This window comes from Polyodon spathula, chromosome 7, assembly GCF_017654505.1.
Source record: "Polyodon spathula isolate WHYD16114869_AA chromosome 7, ASM1765450v1, whole genome shotgun sequence".
In the NCBI taxonomy this organism is placed as follows: domain Eukaryota; kingdom Metazoa; phylum Chordata; class Actinopteri; order Acipenseriformes; family Polyodontidae; genus Polyodon; species Polyodon spathula.
The window spans coordinates 58,766,218-58,791,104 of record NC_054540.1 but is presented as its reverse complement, the minus strand read 5'-3'; the positions used below and the strand labels follow the sequence as shown (position 1 = coordinate 58,791,104).

General features: G+C 40.5%; 1 protein-coding gene across 1 annotated transcript; it reads right to left on the bottom strand.

Annotated features, from left to right (window-relative positions):
- Window positions 1-77: 77 nt before the first annotated feature.
- Window positions 78-21,638, bottom strand: mtnr1c (melatonin receptor 1C). The gene is made up of 2 exons (XM_041254023.1): window positions 21,282-21,638; window positions 78-943 (listed from the first exon to the last, which is right to left on the bottom strand). Exons 1-2 carry the CDS (start codon window positions 21,499-21,501, stop codon window positions 78-80), a joined length of 1,086 nt encoding a protein of 361 aa, XP_041109957.1. The 5' UTR covers window positions 21,502-21,638.
- Window positions 21,639-24,887: the final 3,249 nt, after the last annotated feature.

Here is a 24,887-nt window from a genome sequence, read left to right as displayed (position 1 = left end):
ATGTAATAATAAAGCTACACAGAACTCATAATTTGTGACGAGCAAGTTGAGAGATGAATTCAATGAAAACAATGCATTTACAGATGTATTTCTGCTAGATTGTTGTTTGTTACTGCGGGCGAATGCCTGCTTTTCATCCCCTCTGTCCCACATTTGGACGTGTCCACGAAGAGCGTCCTCGGGGCGCACAGCGCTAGCAGTATTCTTTTGTACTCTTTGCGGAAGTTTTGGTTGAGAAGCCCGTATATGACGGCGTTGAGGCAGCTGTTGAAGTACGCCATGAAGTAGCTCATGATAAAGAGCCACTCTGGGATATTTGGCGCGACCACCAGTGGGTCGATGGCCACTGCCAACCCGATAAAGTTCAAGGGCGCCCAGCACACAGCGAACAGGACAAAGACTACGAACATGGTGAGGAAGTTACGCAGGTCACTGGGCTTCAGTTTGTGCTTTGTGTCTGGCTTGACGCGGTTTTTAACCTGAATGACCAAGACCCAAATCCTCAAGTAGCAGAAGGAGACCACTAGCAGAGGTACTATAAAATGGATTACTACCACTGTTATTGTGTAGTAGGGGCTGACCGTCTGGGCGAATGTACAGGAATACACTCGGGGGTCGAACTGCAGGGACCCGACAAAGAAGTTTGGCACAGTGGCAATGGCAGTAAGAACCCACGTCAGACACAGGTAGCAGAACGTACTCTTCATGCTGTACAGCCTGTCGTAATTGAGGCTGTGGCAGATATAGCAGTAACGATTGATGGCGATTGCCGTGATGTTGAAGATCGATCCAATGACGCTGAGCCCCATTACGAAGCCGCTGAGCTGGCAGTGAATGTCTCCCATTTTCCACCCATTATGGAAGATTGCCACTAGGACCAGAGGGTAGGGGTATACTGCCACCACAATGTCTGCTACTGACAGACTTACGACGAAGATGTTACCTGCACAAGAAAAGAAAGAAGTCATTTTTATCATTGCAGCATGTGAGAAGGAACAGAGCAGGGAAACCTGTTCCCCCAGCTGTTATTAAAAAAAACACCTAACTTACTATTGTTGTCCCAAGCACAGTACTAAACAGATTTCACATTGTTAGCCAGAAATAAAGGAACCAGGCTGTCGTTTCTAATCCTAATATCCAGAAAAAAAAGACACAATTCCGTATGGATATTGCTTATTGTTATTATTTCACTCACCCATACTTACATAACCCACACTGTACCTGAATGAGAATCACAGCCTATCTGCAAACCTACGGTGCTCTTAATGGTGTGCTACCACCAACCAAGCGTTTCCACTAAGACAAAGGAGACAGGTTGGAAGATGAGTTAGAATCAATTACCTCATGATGTGTGCAAAGCAAATCAATGTAACTGACTTTAAATTGCTGTCAACACATGCCCTTGTTTTAGCCGTGCACCTTGTCTGCACAGATTAATGTTATTATGCCTGTGTGCAAGATGGGTGTTTGAATAATGAGGTTGTCAACATGAAGCTGTGCATGTCAGCCTCTGACAGCAACTAGAGATTGTTTTTTTTTTTTTTTTTTTAAAGTGTGCCATATGGCAAGCAACCTAAGAATCAGTGTTCTTCTCAATGCTTGTTACCAGGTATCGCAAGTTTTATGACATAATGTGATTAATGAGTCATGTCAAGCTTGATTCAGCCTTTTCTTTACTACTGAATAGTCTAAATATTTAGGAGGCAGTGTTCCTTACAGCCAGGGGACTGATCATGAAGTGCTCTAAAAACATTCCTTACAGCCAGGGGACTGATCATGAAGTGCTCTAAAAACATTCCTTACAGCCAGGGGACTGATCATGAAGTGCTCTAAAAACATTCCTTACAGCCAGGGGACTGATCATGAGTGCTCTAAAAACAAATTCCTTACAGCCTGGGGACTGATCATGAAGTGCTCTAAAAACAAATTCCTTACAGCCAGGGGACTGATCATGAAGTGCTCTAAAAACAAATTCCTTACAGCCAGGGGACTGATCATGAGTGCTCTAAAAACAAATTCCTTACAGCCTGGGGACTGATCATGAAGTGCTATAAAAACAAATTCCTTACACCCTGGGGACTGATCATGAGTGCTCTAAAAACAAATTCCTTACAGCCTGGGAACTGATCATGAGTGCTCTAAAAACAAATTCCTTACAGCCAGGGGACTGATCATGAAGTGCTCTAAAAACAAATTCCTTACAGCCTTCATGATCAGTCCCCAGGCTGTAAGGAATTTGTTTTTAGAGCACTTCATGATCAGTCCCCTGACTGTAAGTGCGCTAAAAATAAATTCCTTACAGCCAGGGGACTGATCATGAAGTGCTCTAAAAACAAATTCCTTATAGCCAGGGGACTGGTCATGAAGTGCTCTAAAAACAAAATCCTTACAGCCTGGGGACTGATCATGAAGTGCTCTAAAAACAAATTCCTTACAGCCAGGGGACTGATCATGAAGTGCTCTAAAAACAAATTCCTTACAGCCAGGGGACTGATCATGAAGTGCTCTAAAAACAAATTCCTTACAGCCTGGGGACTGATCATGAAGTGCTCTAAAACAAAATCCTTACAGCCTGGGGACTGATCATGAAGTGCTCTAAAAACAAATTCCTTACAGCCAGGGGACTGATCATGAAGTGCTCTAAAAACAAATTCCTTACAGCCTGGGGGCTGATAATGAGTTCTCTAAAAACAAATTCCTTACAGCCTGGGGACTGATCAAGAGTGCTCTAAAAACAAATTCCTTACAGCCTGGGGACTGATCATGAAGTGCTCTAAAAACAAATTCCTTACAGCCAGGGGACTGATCATGAGTGCTATAAAAACAAATTCCTTACAGCCAGGGGACTGATCATGAAGTGCTCTAAAACAAATTCCTTACAGCCTGGGGACTGATCATGAAGTGCTCTAAAAACAAATTCCTTACAGCCAGGGGACTGATCATGAAGTGCTCTAAAAACAAATTCCTTACAGCCAGGGGACTGATCATGAAGTGCTCTAAAAACAAATTCCTTACAGCCTGGGAACTGATCATGAAGTGCTCTAAAAACAAATTCCTTACAGCCAGGGGACTGATCATGAAGTGCTCTAAAAACAAATTCCTTACAGCCTGGGGACTGACTGATAAAAACAAATTCCTTGCCTGGGGAGTGAGTGCTCTAAAAACAAATTCCTTACAGCCTGGGGACTGATCATGAAGTGCTCTAAAAACAAATTCCTTACAGCCAGGGGACTGATCATGAAGTGCTCTAAAAACAAATTCCTTACAGCCTGGGGGCTGATAATGAGTGCTCTTAAAACTAATTTTTTACAGCCTGGGGGCTGATAAAGAGTACTCTAAAAACAAATTGCTACTCATGTTTAAAGAGTAGAGGAACCAGATCTTATTTTGTTAAGCGACAGAGGATCTGCATATTTATTTAACTGCAGCTGCAGAAACATCATCTCTGAGCTGATGGACCCAGCTGTATGTATTGCTCTGCTCCTTTCCTCGTCAGTGTCCTTACTTTCAGGTCATTGCATTGTACTTCTCTGCTCAATGCAAGGACAATCGCTGTGTTCTTAGAACAGCCCTCCTCTTCACTAAGCACTAATAAAGTAACCAGAAGCGTTGAACAGAAACCATTGGATCGTTTGAGTTGACTCTGTGGTTTACATAATCCAGCAGTTATGATGCATGGGTGAATTATTTACATCGCTCAAATAGTTTATTAATCCAATTAAACCTCCAGCCGGAACTTAAATATTTACCAATTTTACATATTAATCCCACAGGCCTGGGACCCCCTGCTTATCACAAAAATTACAAAACAATCTGCAGATTGTGCAGACACTGCTAATAGTAAAATCCCAAGATATGATGAGCCATATATTTGTCATAAGTTTGAGGTCATTCCTTTAAAACCTCTGAAATAACAATTTTATTTAGTAATTTCCTAATTACCTAAAGCAACCCAGTGTGAACGTGAACTTTAATTGCAATGCATTTCTAATTGAGTTTACAGCTAATAGACCCTTGCTGTGCAGGAAGATCTTGCCAAACTGCTTCACAAACTGGGCCACCAGCAGTTTGAAACAATTTGAAAGACACCTTCCCTGCCCCTCGTGCCAAAGCTTTCAGCACAGTGCTCCTGAGATTTATTACGCTTGTTTTTTGACATGTTCTGTCCTTAAAAAGACATTGGAATCCAACGGAATCTGTTTTAAAATGCTGCCTCATTAAGGAAATGATAAAAATCAATCTGTAAGATAGCATTGCGTAAAAACCTATGCACCCTGGGCCAAATATTATGCTGTACTTTGAAACTACTGCAAATTAGAAGGACATTTTAATAGGGTTTAATAGCATTAACAGTGCTGAAATGTTGCATTCCCTTCTAAAATGAACCTTTTGGTAAATAGTGATACTTTTTTAATGTGCTGCTTTATTTCGTTCGCATTGTTCCAACCCCATGTTGCTGAGTGCTGTAATTAAAGTAACACATGCAGTTCAAATTCTAGAACTTTCCATCCGCTTTCTTCCTTGTGAGTGGCAGAGATGACAACTCGTATTAGAGGGACACAAAGGCTCTGAGGTTATTAGTTCATTACAATGTAATGTTACTCAAAAGGGCAACAGGTTTTTCCTAAGGAGTCTGTCAAGACAAAGAAATCAAATTCAGTTTAAATTCAAGAGACATGGATTGTGTGATTGGTGACTTGGGCCTGTGTAGATAATTAGGCAGACAATTGTTCTCGGAGTATTAACACTCAGTATTAGTCATAACAGATCTAACAGATTGGTATATTTTTAACTCGAATAATTATACGTTATATGTTCATGCATATATCAGACGGAAACTGACAAGCTGGGATCTGCTCTATGTAAAACCCACTTCAGTCTTGCTGTACAGATTTTACTAACATGGCTACCATGTTCAATTAAAGAAGAAAGGTCAAATATACATACATAGCCATTGTAAATATGACAAATTATAAGGACTGTGTATGAAGCCTATTAAAATGTATGGAGGTTGGATTGTGCTTAGGAGCCACAGAGGCTTCCCAAAAAGGGCTAGTTAATATTTTACAAGTAGTACAAGAGACTAAGGGAGAGGGCTTTCTTCCACAGCCCCTAACCACTGCCTCAGACTCAATGACAGTTGCATGCAGACATGCTTCCTTGACATGGTTTTGCTTAGAAATCGATTAAGGGAGTCAAAAGACCCCGCCCCTACCAGAAACAATAATTAGCTCCCCTGGCTGTCTTCACGGCATGCATGACTTTGCAACTGAAGTGGGCATACATTTTCCATGGAAGTCTGGAGCAAACAATACACAGACATATGAAAGTGATGTCATTCACAAACCAAAAGCAAATATGACAGCATCCGGGCCCTTGGTAAGTATATTGTATAATACAACTTAAATAGACACCTTGGAGCACCGATTAACAGAAAAACATACACTACCCATTCAGATATGATTACTTTGTATTATTGCATGTCCCATTTACAGACACACATTGCCACAAGCCTGCCAAAGTAAGTTCTGAAGCGTCCAGTTCACTGGAATGCTTTCCCTGCTTACCTTGCACAAGTTAAAACTGAACTAGCAGATCCCCTTGAAACTGCCTAGTGATTATGCATCATTTTACAAATGCAGCCAGGTTTACCACCCTGAAAATCTCAATGGTCTCATTTTGATTGCGTTGTAAAGTCTCATTGTAAGCTATAGAATTATAATTTTACAAAGATTGCAATAGAATTTGTTACATAATAATCTGCAAAAGATTAAAAAAAAAGATACAAACTCCCTCTGGCAATGACTGAAATACCATCTATTCAATATCTACTGTATATTTTATCATAGGACCAAAGAGATTTCTCTTGTATCAATAATGTAATGTTCTGTGATTTATATAGAATGATATGAGGTATTATTAAGAGCAGGAGCACCATAGTCTGTTTGCCTGGCTGTAAAACGCTTAAATAAACTAGCAATGTTGAAGAGTTTTAAAGACATAAAAAACATACTGGGTTAGATTCAATAGTCCATTAGATTTAACAATAGATAAAAGCAAAAATCATTTTTTAATCGGTTTTTATTACCTCCCCATGCAACTATGGACATATTGTTTCAAACGTGTAACAGAGAATTGCCAATAAAAGACTCTAGGAATACTCAAAGATTTTACTAGTTTCAATAGCAAGTTTCTTAACAAGCTATAATGAGAAATCTGTGAGGTATGTAAGCACAGTATGAGTGTCTCCACTATCCCCTTCACAGTATGAGAGTCTCCACTATCCCCTTCACAGTATGAGCATCTCCACTATCCCCCTTCACAATCTGAGAGTCTCCACTATCCCCTTCACAGTATGAGAGTCTCCACTATCCCCTTCACAGTATGAGCGTCTCCACTATCCCCTTCACAGTATGAGAGTCTCCACTATCCCCTTCACAGTATGAGCATCTCCACTATCCCCCTTCACAATCTGAGAGTCTCCACTATCCCCTTCACAGTATGAGAGTCTCCACTATCCCCTTCACAGTATGAGTGTCTCCACTATCCCCCTTCACAATCTGAGAGTCTCCACTATCCCCTTCACAGTATGAGCGTCTCCACTATCCCCTTCACAGTATGAGAGTCTCCACTATCCCCTTCACAGTATGAGCATCTCCACTATCCCCCTTCACAGTCTGAGAGTCTCCACTATCCCCTTCACAGTATGAGAGTCTCCACTATCCCCTTCACAGTATGAGTGTCTCCACTATCCCCTTCACAGTCTGAGAGTCTCCACTATCCCCTTCACAGTATGAGAGTCTCCACTATCCCCTTCACAGTATGAGCATCTCCACTATCCCCCTTCACAATCTGAGAGTCTCCACTATCCCCTTCACAGTATGAGAGTCTCCACTATCCCCTTCACAGTATGAGCGTCTCCACTATCCCCTTCACAGTATGAGCGTCTCCACTATCCCCTTCACAGTATGAGCGTCTCCACTATCCCCTTCACAGTATGAATGTCTTCACTATCCCCTTCACAGTATGAGCATCTCCACTATCCCTTTCACAGTATGAGCATCTCCACTATCCCCTTCACAGTATGAGAGTCTCCACTATCCCCTTCAAAGTATGAGAGTCTCCACTATCCCCTTCACAGTATGAGAGTCTCCACTATCCCCTTCACAGTATGAGAGTCTCCACTATCCCCTTCACAGTATGAGCATCTCCACTATCCCCTTCACAGTATGAATGTCTTCACTATCCCCTTCACAGTATGAGTGTCTCCACTATCCCCTTCACAGTATGAGTGTCTCCACTATCCCCTTCACAGTATGAGCGTCTCCACTATCCCCTTCACAGTATGAGCATCTCCACTATCCCCTTCACAGTATGAACGTCTCCACTATCCCCTTCACAGTATGAATGTCTTCACTATCCCCTTCACAGTATGAGCGTCTCCACTATCCCCTTCACAGTATGAGTGTCTCCACTATCCCCTTCACAGTATGAGTGTCTCCACTATCCCCTTCACAGTATGAGAGTCTCCACTATCCCCTTCACAGTATGAATGTCTTCACTATCCCCTTCACAATATGAGCATCTCCACTATCCCCTTCACAGTATGAGCATCTCCACTATCCCCTTCACAGTATGAGAGTCTCCACTATCCCCTTCACAGTATGAGAGTCTCCACTATCCCCTTCACAGTATGAGTGTCTCCACTATCCCCTTCACAGTATGAGCGTCTCCACTATCCCCTTCACAGTATGAGCGTCTCCACTATCCCCTTCACAGTATGAGCGTCTCCACTATCCCCTTCACAGTATGAGCGTCTCCACTATCCCCTTCACAGTATGAGAGTCTCCACTATCCCCTTCACAGTATGAGAGTCTCCACTATCCCCTTCACAGTATGAGTGTCTCCACTATCCCCTTCACAGTATGAGAGTCTCCACTATCCCCTTCACAGTATGAGAGTCTCCACTATCCCCTTCACAGTATGAGCGTCTCCACTATCCCCTTCACAGTATGAGTGTCTCCACTATCCCCCTTCACAGTATGAGAGTCTCCACTATCCCCTTCACAGTATGAGCATCTCCACTATCCCCTTCACAGTATGAGCATCTCCACTATCCCCTTCACAGTATGAATGTCTTCACTATCCCCTTCACAGTATGAGCGTCTCCACTATCCCCTTCACAGTATGAGTGTCTCCACTATCCCCTTCACAGTATGAGTGTCTCCACTATCCCCTTCACAGTATGAGTGTCTCCACTATCCCCTTCACAGTATGAGCGTCTCCACTATCCCCTTCACAGTATGAGCGTCTCCACTATCCCCTTCACAGTATGAGCATCTCCACTATCCCCTTCACAGTATGAGCATCTCCACTATCCCCTTCACAGTATGAGAGTCTCCACTATCCCCTTCACAGTATGAGAGTCTCCACTATCCCCTTCACAGTATGAGTGTCTCCACTATCCCCCTTCACAGTATGAGAGTCTCCACTATCCCCCTTCACAGTATGAGAGTCTCCACTATCCCCTTCACAGTATGAGAGTCTCCACTATCCCCCTTCACAGTATGAGAGTCTCCACTATCCCCTTCACAGTATGAGAGTCTCCACTATCCCCTTCACAGTATGAGAGTCTCCACTATCCCCTTCACAGTATGAGAGTCTCCACTATCCCCTTCACAGTATGAGAGTCTCCACTATCCCCTTCACAGTATGAGAGTCTCCACTATCCCCTTCACAGTATGAGAGTCTCCACTATCCCCTTCACAGTATGAGAGTCTCCACTATCCCCTTCACAGTATGAGAGTCTCCACTATCCCCTTCACAGTATGAGAGTCTCCACTATCCCCTTCACAGTATGAGTGTCTCCACTATCCCCCTTCACAGTATGAGTGTCTCCACTATCCCCTTCACAGTATGAGAGTCTCCACTATCCCCTTCACAGTATGAGAGTCTCCACTATCCCCTTCACAGTATGAGTGTCTCCACTATCCCCTTCACAGTATGAGAGTCTCCACTATCCCCTTCACAGTATGAGTGTCTCCACTATCCCCCTTCACAGTATGAGAGTCTCCACTATCCCCTTCACAGTATGAGAGTCTCCACTATCCCCTTCACAGTATGAGAGTCTCCACTATCCCCCTTCACAGTATGAGAGTCTCCACTATCCCCCTTCACAGGGGGTTTCATTGGCAGGGGATAATAAGCAGTTAAGAGAATTCACAATGGATCGATTGTGTATTGCTTGGCAAGCTTGTAGCCAAGAGCAAGAGGCACATACTGCACAGTTATGCATCCTTGAACATCACACATGATGTTGTTATAAACATTGGAAATAACTGTTATTTAAAGTATCTTTTTTTATCTGTTGCAGCTTCTAGGTATGCCAAGCATATTCATATGATTGCAATAAAAACATTAGACATGGTTAGTTATCAGAACCATTTCCGAAAGCATGACAAATAAGCCGCAAGCACTTTGTCTTTATTAAACATAAGAAGCATTGTTTATTTTATGGGTGGTAGCCAGCATTATCGAATCAGCGTTATTTATTTAGATTTGTAAAGCGAGTTATGTTAAATTAAAAACCAAAATGAAGGCCTTAGAAAACAGTAGCGGCTCTGTTTTTAAATACACCTTATCTGCATATGGCAAAATGGCTCATCCTTTGATAATACTGGAAAATAAGCAATTTGAACTCAATTAGGAAAAGCACCAGTTCTATCCAGATGTCTCCTGCTGCCCTGGAATTGTCTGAATGCATTACTGTCAACTTCAGATGCTATTCTGGTCCAATGAGAGCCCCTGGTGGAAAGGAGAAGAGCCTCATTCTGATCTCTGGCCAACACGGATAGACCTGACCTTGTTTCTGGGCTACCATGTTATCTCTGGGACTCTGAATTCACTGCTCTGGTTGGTATTGCCAGATGGATTCTTGTGGGGTCAGAGTGTCAGAGTTCCCAGGCCCTTCATGTCTCAAGACAATACTGTTACCACCGTTTAAGCACAGCAGTTGTCATTTGCTTTGAATTGGCACTGCAGCCTGAACAATTCCGCAACCGGAACTCCTACCAGGATCAATAGCATGCATCCTGTAAAACAAATGCTGAGAGGCTGCAGGTCTGCACACCACACGTACAGTACAGAAACTTCAATCTGATCTGAATTCAGAAAGATCTGAGATCATTTTTAACTGCCGTACTCCAGGTCCTGGAAGCAGGTCACTCCTCCCCAGAGGCTCATCTCTTGTACTTCGTCATGCTCTCTCACTCTCTTTTCTGTGTTAGAGTGGATTAGATGATCAGATCTTGTTTATACAGATTTAATTACAACGTGCCATCTCTTTGGTTCTCCTGAGACCCAAAATGAAATCCTGACAGAAAATGAAAAGCTCAGAGCCCTATGTAAATGTTCACATTAAGGGGAATAATGATTGTGTCTGGAAACATCAAGGCAGGGCCTAGTGCTTGTTTGTTCCCACTATCTCTCTATACAGTGAAACTGGTGTCAGATGAACCAAGAAGTGTTTTGAATGAATCATTCTGTTTTTTGCAATGAAATGGGTATATTTTACTCACAGCAGAGTCAAATGAGATTAGTGTCAAAGGAAAACTTTATGCTCAATATTCAAACAAATTCCAACCCCCCCCCCCCCCCCCCCCCCCTTTTAATGAGTGGTATTTTGTTTTAGAGGAAAGTGCATGGAATGTGATTCAAAAGGTCTAATGCTAAATTCCGAATGTTGTGTGAACCTGTGAAGCCTGCAGGTCCCACGCACCTAGACATCGAAGTGAGTTGCGATGTCATGTGCAACATGAAAGACGGTGACAATTCTCCTTGAAATGAAACTTGCCATACAAAAAGCCCCCCCCCCCGAAGCATGAAGTTGTCCACCTGTAATGAAAGAGGAAATGGGGGAGCAGGTGAGTTGCAGGTGAGTTACACCAGTGAGAAGGCACTAATGCACTGATACGTTGCACTGACACTGCGGCAGATAATGAGGTTTGGCGTGCTGATTTTCAATCTGCTTTTCCAGGACAGAAATCTGCAATCCAATGGCTTGCTTTCGGGCCCACATTAAGTTTGCCAACGTTTCTTCCAATAAAATCCTCTGAAATAACTTAGAGTGACACAAATCATTTTTACAGGAACCCAGAAACGTCAGTTAGGTTTAGTGACTTCTATGCAAACAGAATACCTGCTTGTGATATGTCAGAGTTCGTTTGTCACGGTAAAGTTTGATGGGGGCAGGTGATGCATGAAACTGCTGGTTCAGTGGTTCTAATCAGATGACATTCAGATATAATTCCTTCTGATGTTTTGCAGTTTAACCGAGATGACCCAATCATTGCAAGCCATTACAAGACACAACATAAACGCTAGATAAACATTTGTTTGTAGAAAAGTTAAGCAATCGTGAACGCTACCTTAATTATGAAAAGTATGAATGGTTATTGTCTTAACTACAGCTATGTACTGCCTCTGGGGGTGCACACAACGCTGGGAAAAGTGACGAAACTCATCTGAGATTAATTTGATGTTTAATAAGGAAATGCATTCATGGTTCTTATTGAAAGCTTTTCGGATTTTTAAACACAAATGCCCAAGAGGCTTAAAACAGTTCTTCAAACCTGACACTGCACACAGCAAGCCCTCCTGATGTTACCACTTTTTTTTTTTTACAGTGAATTAAAATTATTGTTTGATATATCTAATATTTTAAAAAAGCATACAAGTGGCAAAAAAGTAACTAATGTACACATATTAGTTGCCTTTTGCCACTTGTATGTTTGTTTTAATTTTGCTGCTAGAGCATTCTCCTTCAATACACACTGTACATATCTTACAGGGCTGTCATATGTAATCAGCTGTCCATTATTTCCATATACATTTTTTCTTTTTAATTCTGAATAAACGTGGTAACCCTTTATATTAAGGTGCTGCTTATTAATGTTGTATTAATGTTATAGGTGGTTTATAACCATGCAATAGCCATAGAAGGAATTAAAAAGGGGACAATCTTTAGCCAGCTATTGTACTTTGGGATTGCAGCAGGGCAGGGGTCCCCTGCACGTGAAAATGTGTTTTTTGTTTGCATGTTTTTGTAATTATGCTTAATTAAGTAATTGTCTGCTAGTGGGCGCTGCTTTGTTTGGTTGCGGGGAAAGGCAATAAGCATTCACGCAAGAAGAAACTGCAGCCGTCGGCGGGCGTGTGTATACCGGGGTGGGTAGGAACGGACCTTTGTTTCAGGCAACAACAGCCTATAGTATAGAGAGAATTGTATTCCAGCAGGACCTCCTGTTTAGGGGAGTAGCGCTAGTCATTTTTACGGCACGGGGCTTTTATTTGATGTTTTTTGTATTGTGTTTTATTTTGCCTTTGTTCAGCTTGCTGTATGTGCCCTCTGTGCATTACCATCACTGGTAACATCACATGACCTGCTTTGTTTACTTTTTTGTTCTTTTGTATTAATAAATCAACACTGCACCTGTAATATATAACATATGTCTATAACATAGTTATTTGTGTATTATATATTTATAAAACATTAATAAGCAGCACCTTACTATAAAGTATCAACGTAAAAGCTGGGTCTCAGGATTGTGGTAATGCGCATATAAAGATGAATGAGCATTTCATTAGAGGTGCAGTGTTACAGTGTGTATAGTGCAGTGTTATGCTTAACAGGACCAAAGGATCATTTAACGATGGGCTGTCTTGTTTAAATACAAGCATTGCATGTAACTCATATCATCTATAAACCACACTTCTTCTTCGTTCAAGAACCATTTGGTGAACTACTGTATGATGAGCAATGTTGTACTTTTGGTCTTATATCACAATTCAAGGAATACAGCTCACCTCTATTGCAGGGCGGAATATTAAGTAAAGAAACTGATTCATTAATACAAAATGAGTCGTTGCACCACTGCATTGGATAGGAGTTTTTTTGTTTGTTTTGTTATAGATATAGGTAAATATATCATGTATGTTAGTTACAGTTCTGTGAAATTCTGATCTGGTTCTGATGTCATAACGGGATAGAACACTAGAGCAGCATTCTAAAGTTCAGTTGAACATTAACATTCTTTCTTTGACATGTTTACTCTTCATAGCTAAATAACTTGGCAATGCCAGCGGCAATCTTTATTTTAATTTACAATGTTCTCTTTTTAATTGAGAAGCAGTAGGATAAAAAAAGTCTTATTAATACAAATAGAAGTGTTGTCCAAGAAATATGCAGATGATCACGGGGGTGAGAAGGCATATTTCTTCAGCAATCCCCAGGATTGTGATGCTCACTCTCTTATTCATTAGATGAAATTGAGCCAAGATTAGCAGGGTGCTGCTAAAACAAACAGACAAAAAATAGTAAAGATCTTCCAGAAAGTAAAACTCCAAAAACCCCAGGGAGAACCTGTAGCATTCGCACTGGCTGTATGTACCATGGGAAATTAAAAGCAGGTACTGACAGTAGACCAGGTGGATGAAAGGCAGTCCCAGTTGTCTGTCTTTATGTGTAATGTACTTGCATGCTGTTGTGTTGTAATAACAATATTGTAACACTGCCAAGCTTCTTTGTCCATAATGAAAGAGTGCGCTTGCTACAGAGTTTGTAGTATTACATACAGGAGTAGAGAGGTCTCGTGGAATCTTGGAATCTGGCATCTTTCTGGGTTGTTTTGACGATGGCTTGGCTGAGCTCCCTGTTTTCTTCACAGGCTGGCAGAGAGCAGTGAAAATGTCTGGCAGCGCGATGCTCTCTCTGAGGATTGGTTTGACTTATTAACAGCTTGTTCAAGCCAAATTGTGGGTGGAAAAAAAAAACCAACATCTTCCACGATTAAGGGTGAGGTGTCTCTCCCCAGCCAGTGTGCTCCTTTGTAAGGTCACACAGAACAGTTCTGTGCTACAGCTTGAATATCACTTTGACCCACCGGTGTCACTTGTTTGTTCCAGCACCATAATAATAATAATAATCTCTTTTTAATACAGCACCTTTCACAGTGGACCACCATCAAAAAATGCTTTACAGAGGCAGGCTGTGAACTGTGCATTATATGCAGAGTCATTTACAATAGGACATTGATTTAACATCTCATCTGCAGGATGGAGCACAAGGAGGTTAAGTGACTCACTCAGGGTCACACAGTGAATCAAGTCAGTGGGAGAGGTGGGATTTGAACCAATAACCTTCTGGTTACAAGCCCTGGACTTCAACCACTGGACCACACTGCCTCCGTGCAGATAAAGCATGCCAAGGCATGGCTGTGCTAATTATTATCTGTCTTGGGGGACGAGGGGACGGGGGACCTGTGATTCCTTTGCACTCTGGCATGGGAGCGCCTTTACTGGTGGAGTCCCCTGGACCCCCTCAAGTGAAGCAAGTTCAAAGCCTGCCCTCGTTGTGTCTGAAAGGAATAAATCAGTTAGAATATTAGGAAAATAGTATGACTGTTCTCAAGTGCAATTAGGTTTTTTCTTGGTTTTCTTCTTGATATATAACATTGAAATTGTTTTTTTTGTCATGGAAAACATTTTGTTTGTGTTTCAAAATCAAAGACACTTCTAGACATGTTTTCAAAGCCTTTACTCCAGTCTTTAATAAGCTCACATTTTTTTTAAATATGAATCCACATTATTGAAATTTGCTAAATTAAAGACTGGAGTAAACTCTTTGGTTTGATACACACACAGGGGTTTCGTATGCTATGTGTTGCCAGATAGGGGGAAAAAAAGTGTTTTGCACAAGAAAATGAATGTAGCTACATAAATAAAGTCAATTTTCTAATTTCAAAAATGCTTGGGCATTACAGGATAAACACTGAACCAGTCTTGCAGAGTAAAAATGAGGACATTGTTTAAACAGTAGCCTATCACAAGCAAGGTCCCAAGCAGACAACTCCAGACTAGCCAGCACTGGAATGCAGGGCATTGGGATTACCAATGCTTTGTGCTCCTGGCTATCACTGATGCTGTCAGACACTCAGTACAATCAAATCCCACCGATGGTCTTTGCAAAAAAAAAGAAAAACTCACTGTGAAGTTTAAACAGCACACCTGAATGTCCTGAGGATGTCCTGGTGCAATATTGCAATCAGAATACAGAATAACATGTTCATATTGTGGATGTTCAGTTAAATATAAAGCACCAAACAAAACCTAAAATAACAAACAAAAAAAGCTACTGAATTAAAAATAGAGCATTTGAATTACCTATAGCAAAACAACACACATCAGTAAGATCTTACATAACAGCATGACAACCTTGCACCTGCTGACAGAGCTGGGAATTGGGTGCCGCATTGGAGTACCAAATACATCCTACAGTTCCCTACACAGACGACAATCAAAGGACTGTGGAACCGTGCAGTGGTGAGACATTGTATTAATCTGCAGCTTCGACCGCCTCCGAACCACAACAAGCTCAAGCTGGGATTGCTAACTGGGAATTGATAGAATGGATGTGTTAAGTCAGTGTTTGTCCTCAGCAGTGCACGAGCAGTGCATGCGCAGTGCACTGTCCCACACGATGCCGCTGAGACCCTCCCATCATACAGCGACAAAAGACAGGAGACCCCGTTGTTTCACATGGCTGCTTTCATTCCTCTGAGCATTCTTTATTGTGATTATTGTTACTGTCATCGTCATCATCATTATAAATAGCTGTGCATATCCCGTAGCTAATTCCTCTAGAAATAACAGAATGCTAACAAAACAGAAAACTGATGGGTAGACAGCTCATCGCTTGAGACAGAACAGAGAACCCTGGCTACTGAGAACAAAACCTCTACCACAGCCATTTCTGCACAGAAGAGAACATTTGAGCTGCCACTGTACATGCACACAAGTGCATCCACATGATATATATATATATATATATATATATATATATATATATATATATATATATATATATATATATATATATATATATATATATAGATATATAAATGCATTATTAATTTAAGTAAATAAAAGAAATAACATTTGGTTGCTGTTTTTCACAAACATTATTATTTGAACATTAGTTATTTGATTAACACAGTACGCTCTTTTACCTGTCTATAATAAACCCTCAAAGGAATTGCCCTGGTGACCTGAATTCTTACACCACTGTGTCATCACTGAGTGCAGAGGTGGCATTCAGAGCACTCCTGCCGGAACACTACAAAGTTGTCTCTGTCAACTTGCCCTTTACACTGGAAAAAAAAAACAACAAACAGTTGGTGCTTTCAGTCTGGATGAAGTGTGTTGTTTTGGAACAATTTTGTCCCTCCGCCCCTAATAAAGATACAAACAAAGTCTTGCCTCCAGGATGATATTTTGATCAAACACAGATGTCCTGTTTAAAATGGAGATGTGTAATCTGTCTGGTCCAGCTGTAACACCTTATGATTCCTGATAGAGTTGTCAACACTGTAGCACTTCCTCCAGTAGCTGTGGGACTGCCTAGTGCTGGTGCTGAATTCACATGTGCTCTGGGACCCCATGTAAAAGTGAGTAGAATCAGAGCAGCTGATCATTAACCAGAGCACAGTATGAAAAACACATTGTTTCTAGTGTGAAATACCAGGAGACCACGGTGCTGATGAAAACCTCTAGTGTACTCCAGGCTGTAGACTCTGTGGAGCTAACAGCTGTCCAGATCCAGCACTGGCACTGAGAGTTATTAGGATAACTAAGAAAGAAAATCCACACTGAGCATATTTACTTTAACTCTGTAACCACCACTCTCGTTCACTTGAACAGTTTGTCGTTTGTGTCCACAATTAGTGAAGCCACATGATATTAAGATATTACCCTATGCAGTGCATGTGATGGTTGTGAAATGCTCCAGAAGAAACGACAATTGCTCTTTGTTTTAAATTTGAGATATAAGACATATGCTACATTCGATGACAACACCACATGAATTTTTCAGGACAAACACTGCAAGGGTTACCAGTAACAACCATATTAGGGTTTCTGGCAAGAAGGCTGTTCACCTCTGTGTTAAATGAGACACAAACTCATTTGGAAAGATTTGCACATGTTCAGTAACAGCTGCAATGAAAGAAACCAGAGACCAAACCCCTGCTATACAAAGAGCTCATCTCATCTATCCAGCCAGCCTTGGCAGAGCTTAATTCACAGTGTCAGCCCCACCCAATATCAAGGTAAACTCAGTCTTGAAGGAGCTTTGTCATCAGACGTAATTCTGATTTTCGATATTTGAACACAGTGTAGACAAAAATAGGGTCGACAATGGTATCTGCAACGCATAGAGTTTCCAAATCATTTTCTGCATCAAAATGTTATAGAAGTGTTTATGTATTTCTAACTGCAGTATGGTGTGCATATTGCTAGTAAAGCGGTGAATGGCTTTATATAACAGATTGCAATTAGTAGAGCTGTTCTGTCCATGGCAGATGTGCTCCAGAATAGAAGAGAAAGTGATCTGCAGGAGCGATTGCTTCATGCTTTTAATCTCCACCTCATTCCTGCTGCAAATACTGGTGTTTTCATTTGGTTTGCATTTGCCACATGTGTTAAGAAAGCCTTTCTCTTGTGACACAGAAAGCTAACTGAGTTCAGTAACCAGAAAGCATGTATTGTGTATATTTCTGGATTAAAGAATGTCATGTGTTTCTTTGGGGGATTGAATGATAAATCACTGCATTGTTTTCTGAACAGGTGACTGACATGGACGAAGCTTGGCGAGCATGTTTTTCTTCAGGGTATTGGGGTGGCTTCATTTTCTTTTAAAGGGACAGATCTTGCTGTCTTTCTATACAAATTCCTACTTTAATAATTGGAAATGAGAGATGGAGTGGATATTCACATGCCCAAATGAACAAACTCTCACCTCACAATTCCCGATAGTTTTTTTTTAAAGTTTCAAATAAATTTCCTCAGAAAATAAGAGGAATTGTGTTATTTATTTATCAAAGAAGGTTGAGTCTGGCACACAAGTCAAAAATTAACAATAAAAGGCACAAGAGAAAGGAAACCAGCTCTGCTACAAACAGCCATTTTGGTTTTCAATTAGAGTACTTGCTAATATCTTTTTGGTTGGATACCTTATAAAAAGTAAACAAACCAACACATATCAACAGCAAACACAGATTAGACCTGATAGGTGCACACCATTTCAGAGGGTCCAACCCAACAAATGCACACACACACACACAGCCGTCATTTCTGAAAACAGAACCACACTCTGAACGTCTCCCAATCTAGACCAGGTCCTTTAAATCATCGCTTTATACAAGTTCCCTGCTGTACTTGTGCATAGTAATTGTGGAGTTTCCATGCCTTTCCCATGATGCTCAATCCACCAATCATTAGACTGGCAGTAGACTACATGTACATGGTAATTATTAATTAAATGACCTTTCTTAACTAAAATGGCAAGTGGCATGGAATTGCCTTTTTTCCAGCCCTTCTGCTAGTGCTGGCTCCTGCCTAATATTTGTGATGTATAATAGGTATCAGACCTCGCTTGCCCAAATAAACAGATCTGCTGTCCCAGCCTTGATCAAAGAATGTTTTAGAATATATTGCTGTGTTTTTGTCAGGTGCTGAATCCAGGGTGAATGGGGATTATTCACAAAATGAGATAAGAAGGCTGTGGTTGGTAAACAGCTTTACTGCTGTATCAGTTTCCCCTCCTGGAGGTTACACCATGTAATACATTTTTTTAAATACAGTATAATCATAAATCTGGAAAAACTACTCGCTTCTAAATCTTTTGTAGTCATTTTTGTATTACTTTAGTATAAATACATGTTAATTTGGATTCATATGCTGTTTTTTCTGACTTTATATGAATGAAAAGACACACATTTGCCCGTTTTCCCATTGGAAATAGTGATATTTTGAAATATCACTATCCTGGTCACAAAAGCAAAGTTTGTGGGGAATAATAGCCACTTTCTATACTTTTGAGGCACAAGCAATTAGGAAATAACACTTACTACCCAGGAACAAAAATTGTGTTACATAGTGTTATCAAACAAATTATTTGCCAAAACCTTATCTTGGTGTAATAAACTGACATAAACCATAGGGAATGCGCTACAGAGAAGTGTTTTAACAGAGACATCATCAACTAGCTCTGCATTCAAGATAAAGTAGCAATCTGGCGAATAATATTTGTGATTATTGAACACTCAGTATAGCCTCGGTTCTGGGTCTCATTAGCTGAGGTAGGCAGGATCCACATCTCCCCAAGCAGGCTACTCTTCCCTTGCTTTTAAACACATTAATTAATTAAACAACTCCAGCTGTTTAAATACTTAATAGAGAGCGGGCGCTCAAGGAGGAATCTCTTCAATGCTGTTGTCCCTCTGAAGGATTATTCTATTAGGATCTAAACACAGACTGGCTTTATTTTAATTAAACCGCACAGAGGGTTAATTGAGTTGCTAAGTGCAGCACACTTTTGATTACTGTATTCTGTAGATGAATGTTCAAGCTGACATCGCATTTTAAAATCTAGGGCCGAAGACTTATTTTTAAGACTTTGTTTTGCAGTACTTTGAAATATCTTTTTCTTCTAAAAAAATGCAGGCAATAAAACTAGATCTGCTCTAGTGCTTTGAAGCTCTAGACAATAAAGCAGAAACCTGACAGGCTAGAGAAGACAATTCTCTGCTGTGCCCAATAAGCAAGATGGGGGATCAAAAGCAGTGCCACTCAGACACACAGCAAAGAATAATTTCATTGCTAAAGGGAAGATTGGAGACCAAGTTTATTTCAATCTGCAGAATAATTACAGAACCCTGGCTAACAGCAGGCTTGCATACAATCAGTCCACTGATGATTTTACATCAGCTGCTCTCCTTTACATGGAGATCCACGTCAAACAGGCACAGACAGGACACACATCATATAAAGTTTACTCATGCATGAGGAATCAGCTTCAAAAGCCAGCGTGCCCAGCGCGTCTCCTCAATACAAATGGGACGTGTCAGTTTGTGTAAGCACCAGACTGTAAGAGGTTGCACTTGAATGCTTTAAACACAAAGCCGGGGCAGTAAGGTGCTGTGCTCGACACTGGTCGGTTGCAGTGAAGAGTAGGTAACAGGAGTACAAATGCTGATGTGTAAAGGAATCAACAGCACACCAATACCTGATCATGCGATCTTGTGGATGATGACCTGCAGGTTCCATTCTAGCAGCGCATCATACCAAACACACAGTTAATAAGATGTACTGGAGGAATATGTATTTTTTAAAAGGCTGTGGTTTCCTGTTAAGTTAAATACATGTTGTGTGTTTGTCTCACTGGCTAGTCCCTGCAACACTAATTCCAAAACATACTTGCAAGGAATTCCCAGTGCGTTTAGGTGTAGCATATGCATGTATTTGCAAGCCAGAAACACACGGTTCAGGGTTGTCCGTGTCCACAGTTATACTGTGTTCCTATTGCAGTCCTAAATTATTATTTTTTTGTACTGAATTACATTCATTTTAAAGTGCAATTAGATTAGGTGCACTTCTGTATCGATCATGTGTGCGCCAATTTGCACTACGAAGACGCTCGGATTCCCTACCAGTGCAATTTCAATCCATCAAATAAAAAGTGTTTTACTTAAATTATTTTGACATAGCCCGTTCCTTATTCATTTCTACATGCATGCATTAAACATACACCAGATAAATAATAAAAGACTCCGTTTACTGCTTCACAAAAGAGGCTGGCAGAGCCGCGAATCTCTGCTTCCATAAAACACGCGCAACTGACAGCCCACATAACTAGATAATGTTGTATAAGAAAAAAAAGGGTTCTGCCAATCACATAGCCGTCAATTTGAAAACAATGCCCCGTGCCTAAAGGATTTCTGAATATCCCTGTTTTTTTTTTTTTTTAAACTCGTGTGCTAGCTACTGTATGTTGCAATTAAGTATGTAAATAACAAATAACCCGTGTATTTTACCTGGAGTGGCTACAGCGCTATCAATGTATGTAATCGCGTTATATATATATATATATATATATATATATATATATATATATATATATATATATATATATATATATATATATATATATATATACACACACACACACACACACACACACACACACACACACACACACACACACACACACACACATACATAACTGTTTAATGATATAATCCTCTTCATCATGTAGTTTGGTCTACTTTAAATACACAACTTGTATAACTCTGGCAAGTAAAATACTTATCAAATGCAATTAATATATGTAAAATATATTACACGTTACTCAGTTTTTTTTTAGCAAATTGTGATTGTCGTTTGCTCACCCGCGTTCCTCAGTTTCTTGTTCCGGAACACTGACATTATCACCAGCAAGTTGCCCAGAATATCCACGACTGTGGTAAAGATCAGCACGCTGGCCAGCGCCGCGGTCAACCCGGGAGAAGGCCTGTGAACCGGGATGCTGCTCTGATTCGGACCGTGGGACCAGCAATCGAGGCAGCTGACATTCACCTCAGACAGCTCCATGGAGGCGCCGCGACTCATTCATAAAAAGACACTTAGAAAAGTGTCGCCGCCACTTGCAGCAATAAAAAGTTGTTTATCAGGGAAAAGAAAAAATAAAGAAAGCGCGTTTTCCTAGCCACCCCAATAACATCACACACCTGAGGAGACGCTGCAATAAGAACTGTGGGCAACCTTAACTTTTTAGCAAGCCCGGACTGCCTTAAGAGCGAAGAAAACGTGGAAAAAACAAACAAACAAACAAACATTCAAAATCCCCTGTATCCACATGTATCCAACAGGGCTTCCCATCCATCTGTATTTCATCCTCAACACAGCACAAAAAAAGAAAAGTCATCGATCGCCCCTGCCGTGCGGTGCATAAGAAGAAAGCAGGCTTGCTTGCTGTCTGTGGAGTTGTGATTAAAACGGCTTCTCTGCATTGTCTGCCGATCTGGAAGCAGGTAAGTCCCCAGCGCTGATTCTAATAGTCAAAGCTCACGCTAAGTGTTCCAGTCTGCAACTGAGCAAAGCAAAACGGTTGCTATATCGTACTGCACATGTCATGCTTCTCACAGCTCTTTAAATACACGGGAACAGTCCCTCTTTCACAGCGCTCCGCTTCAACCTGTCAGTCACTTAGACACCTGACCTCTATCCGACAGCAGCTTTTTCAGGAAAACTAAATTCATCACATTAACAGCACGCGGCTTGGGGATGTACGCCTCGGATCGAACAGGCTAGGCATTGGTTAACCATTCGAAAAGACAACAAGTTTGCTTTCAACACAATTTACTGCACTCGTCATTCTTGTTTTGGTTGTAATTTCATGCATATTGCATATAAATGTTCTATTATTTTATTATTTAAAAAAAAAATCGATTTCAATAAATCATTCACTGTTTGTTTAACATTGTCTGTTCTGATTTTGTCATTTCACATTTCTGCTAAAGTTATTATTATTATTATTATTATTATTATTATTATTATTTCATGAGTTAATTAAATAATAAACACGTGTTTTGCCCTATCTACAAAATCATCATAACAATAACAATAATAATAACATGTTCATTTAATAACCCAGAATCACTCTTCTCAGCACGAAACCCCTTTCCCGTGCGTTCAAGGTCTCTCTAGCCTCTTGTGCGCACGACACCGTGTCATTCACGGGATACACCGGACTCTCGGTGCACTTGTTCATGCTTTAAGCTGTTGCTGTTGTCACTGGCAGTTCTGGGGTTTTGCTGTTGAGTTTTCAGTCCTGTTGTTCGTGTTACACTGCTCAGCCCACGTGTCCCAGCTATATGCGAGCACTACAGTCTCCGACACGGTCCTGCAGAACCGGTGTGCTTGGAGCCATTGCCGTATCAGCGCCTGGGATTGATTCAGCCGGTACATTGGCAAGCTCCACAACTCCTTTTCTTAATTTTTAAGGACGTATTCAGTGACCGGGACGAGAATGTCGAACTTGATCACGTAAATTGACTATAACAAACGAATTATAAAAAGCAGACGCGCAGATATTAATTACTAATAATAATAGCATGCTTTAACAGGGTCTAGATCAGTTGTACAATAAAGTAATATTGAAGAATATTTCTCGCCTCAAAATGTGGTCAAAACACGGACTCTAGTGGCTCTTACGTTTGTACTCGCCAGGTGGCGCCACTTTCTAACACTTTAAACCACACTGACACACTTTATATTGGTGTCAATAGTCTTTTTTTTAAATTCTTTATGAATAATATGCAATATGTTGGAGTTGCATATAAAAAAATGATATTCCTATAACAAAACAAACAAACGGATTTTGTTTTAAATCTATAGATGTGATTTATAACCTCCTGCCGCTGAAAATGCACGATAAACTAGAGTGCAGAAGATCTAGCGCTCTATTTTGAAGCCGTTTCTTGCTAGTTTTAGACCATTACAATACCCGAATAACAATGTGCACTTAAACGTGCTTTCTTAACGCAATTAACCCACGTGTTGTTTATGCATGAGACTGTCGAGCAATGAAGTAACAGGTTGTGAACCTGTCAGTGTGAGGAGATCCTACGTGCATTCACAATGCGGCGGCGGGATAGATGTCCCCCGAGTCTGGGTTAGGAACTCGGTAGATTGGTGCAGTGAGTGGTACAGTAGAAAATGGGCCACACGCGACTGCATTCGCTTCTTAAAAAAGGCATATTAGGAACCTTGATTTCACCTAGTACTCCGTGACTGACAACCTCCAGCATTATATAAAGCAGTTAGTTTGACAGCATGCTGCCTTATATAATCTCAGTGTCTCTTTTTGAGATAGCGTGCAACCTTTGCTTCGGTGATAGCTGCCTCACTGTGACAACACAGTTCTGTATAATAGCCCTTGTCACAGAAAAATAAACCCTGCTTAGGAATCAGATACAAGTATTAGAAGAGAACTTTCTTGTGCCCTGTAAACTTGCCCAGTACAAAATTAGTTAGTGATGTGACTATTCCTGGCGCTTCTTCAGTCATGGGTACCTTCCCAGAGGTAAATTACTCATAGCAACAACTCTCATTTGAATTCATGCATGATCAAACCGGTTCATTGGAAATTGTGAAGTCATCTGAATGTTACATTCTTTTCACCTATTTCCTATCTTTATATAAACTGACACTGGCTACACTGTAATAATACATGCAATTACATAAACTGCATACAACAACATGTGTAACCGCCCTATAATTTACCTCAAGCTTCTCCAAGAAGAATCTTTTTAGTAATGAATGCAGCACAGTGTCATTGCAGTACTGGTGTACATGTACCCTGCCATGAAAATAACGGGACTCATTATAATAGTGATTATTATGTTTCAAGTTATATGAAACAGTGGCTCACTTGGTACTTATGAAACTATCATAAAGAATTCTGTGTATCGGACTTCATTGTGCCTCCACACACCTGGTCTACCTATATCTACTGAATTACTATGTATATATGGGAAACAATGAGTTGTAGATTTGTATGTCACACTGTTGCCTCTGGTAATCAGAATATCTTTTTAATAGAGAGACTTTAGGGATTCAGTGCACTGAGTGACGCTTTTTAAGCTACTCATGACTTTTATATCTTTCGTCTTCAAAAGATGTATTTTTTTATGACATTCCTTCAACAATGCTAACTCAGTATTCACTGATTTTATTAGAATTTATACTAGGCTATCTTCACATTTAGTCTCTGTGAATCCAAATAATCTCACAAATAGTGTTACTAAACTTATATATAAATATAAATATATATATATATATATATATATATATATATATATATATATATATATATATATATATATAATTTGCATATGTTTGTTTTTTTTACAAGGGATTTATGGGATTTTAATGTTTCTGTAGAAGGGTTATGGATCCAAATCTTTTTGTATTTCTCTGTGTGGAATGTAATG

Excerpts from the sequence above, each read along its gene's own strand:
- mtnr1c (XM_041254023.1), bottom strand. The coding sequence starts at position 21,501 with ATGAGTCGCGGCGCCTCCATGGAGCTGTCTGAGGTGAATGTCAGCTGC. Across the intron at positions 944-21,281 it reads CAAGAAACTGAGGAACGCGG|GTAACATCTTCGTCGTAAGT; the intron begins GTGAGCAAACGA and ends TTTCTTGTGCAG.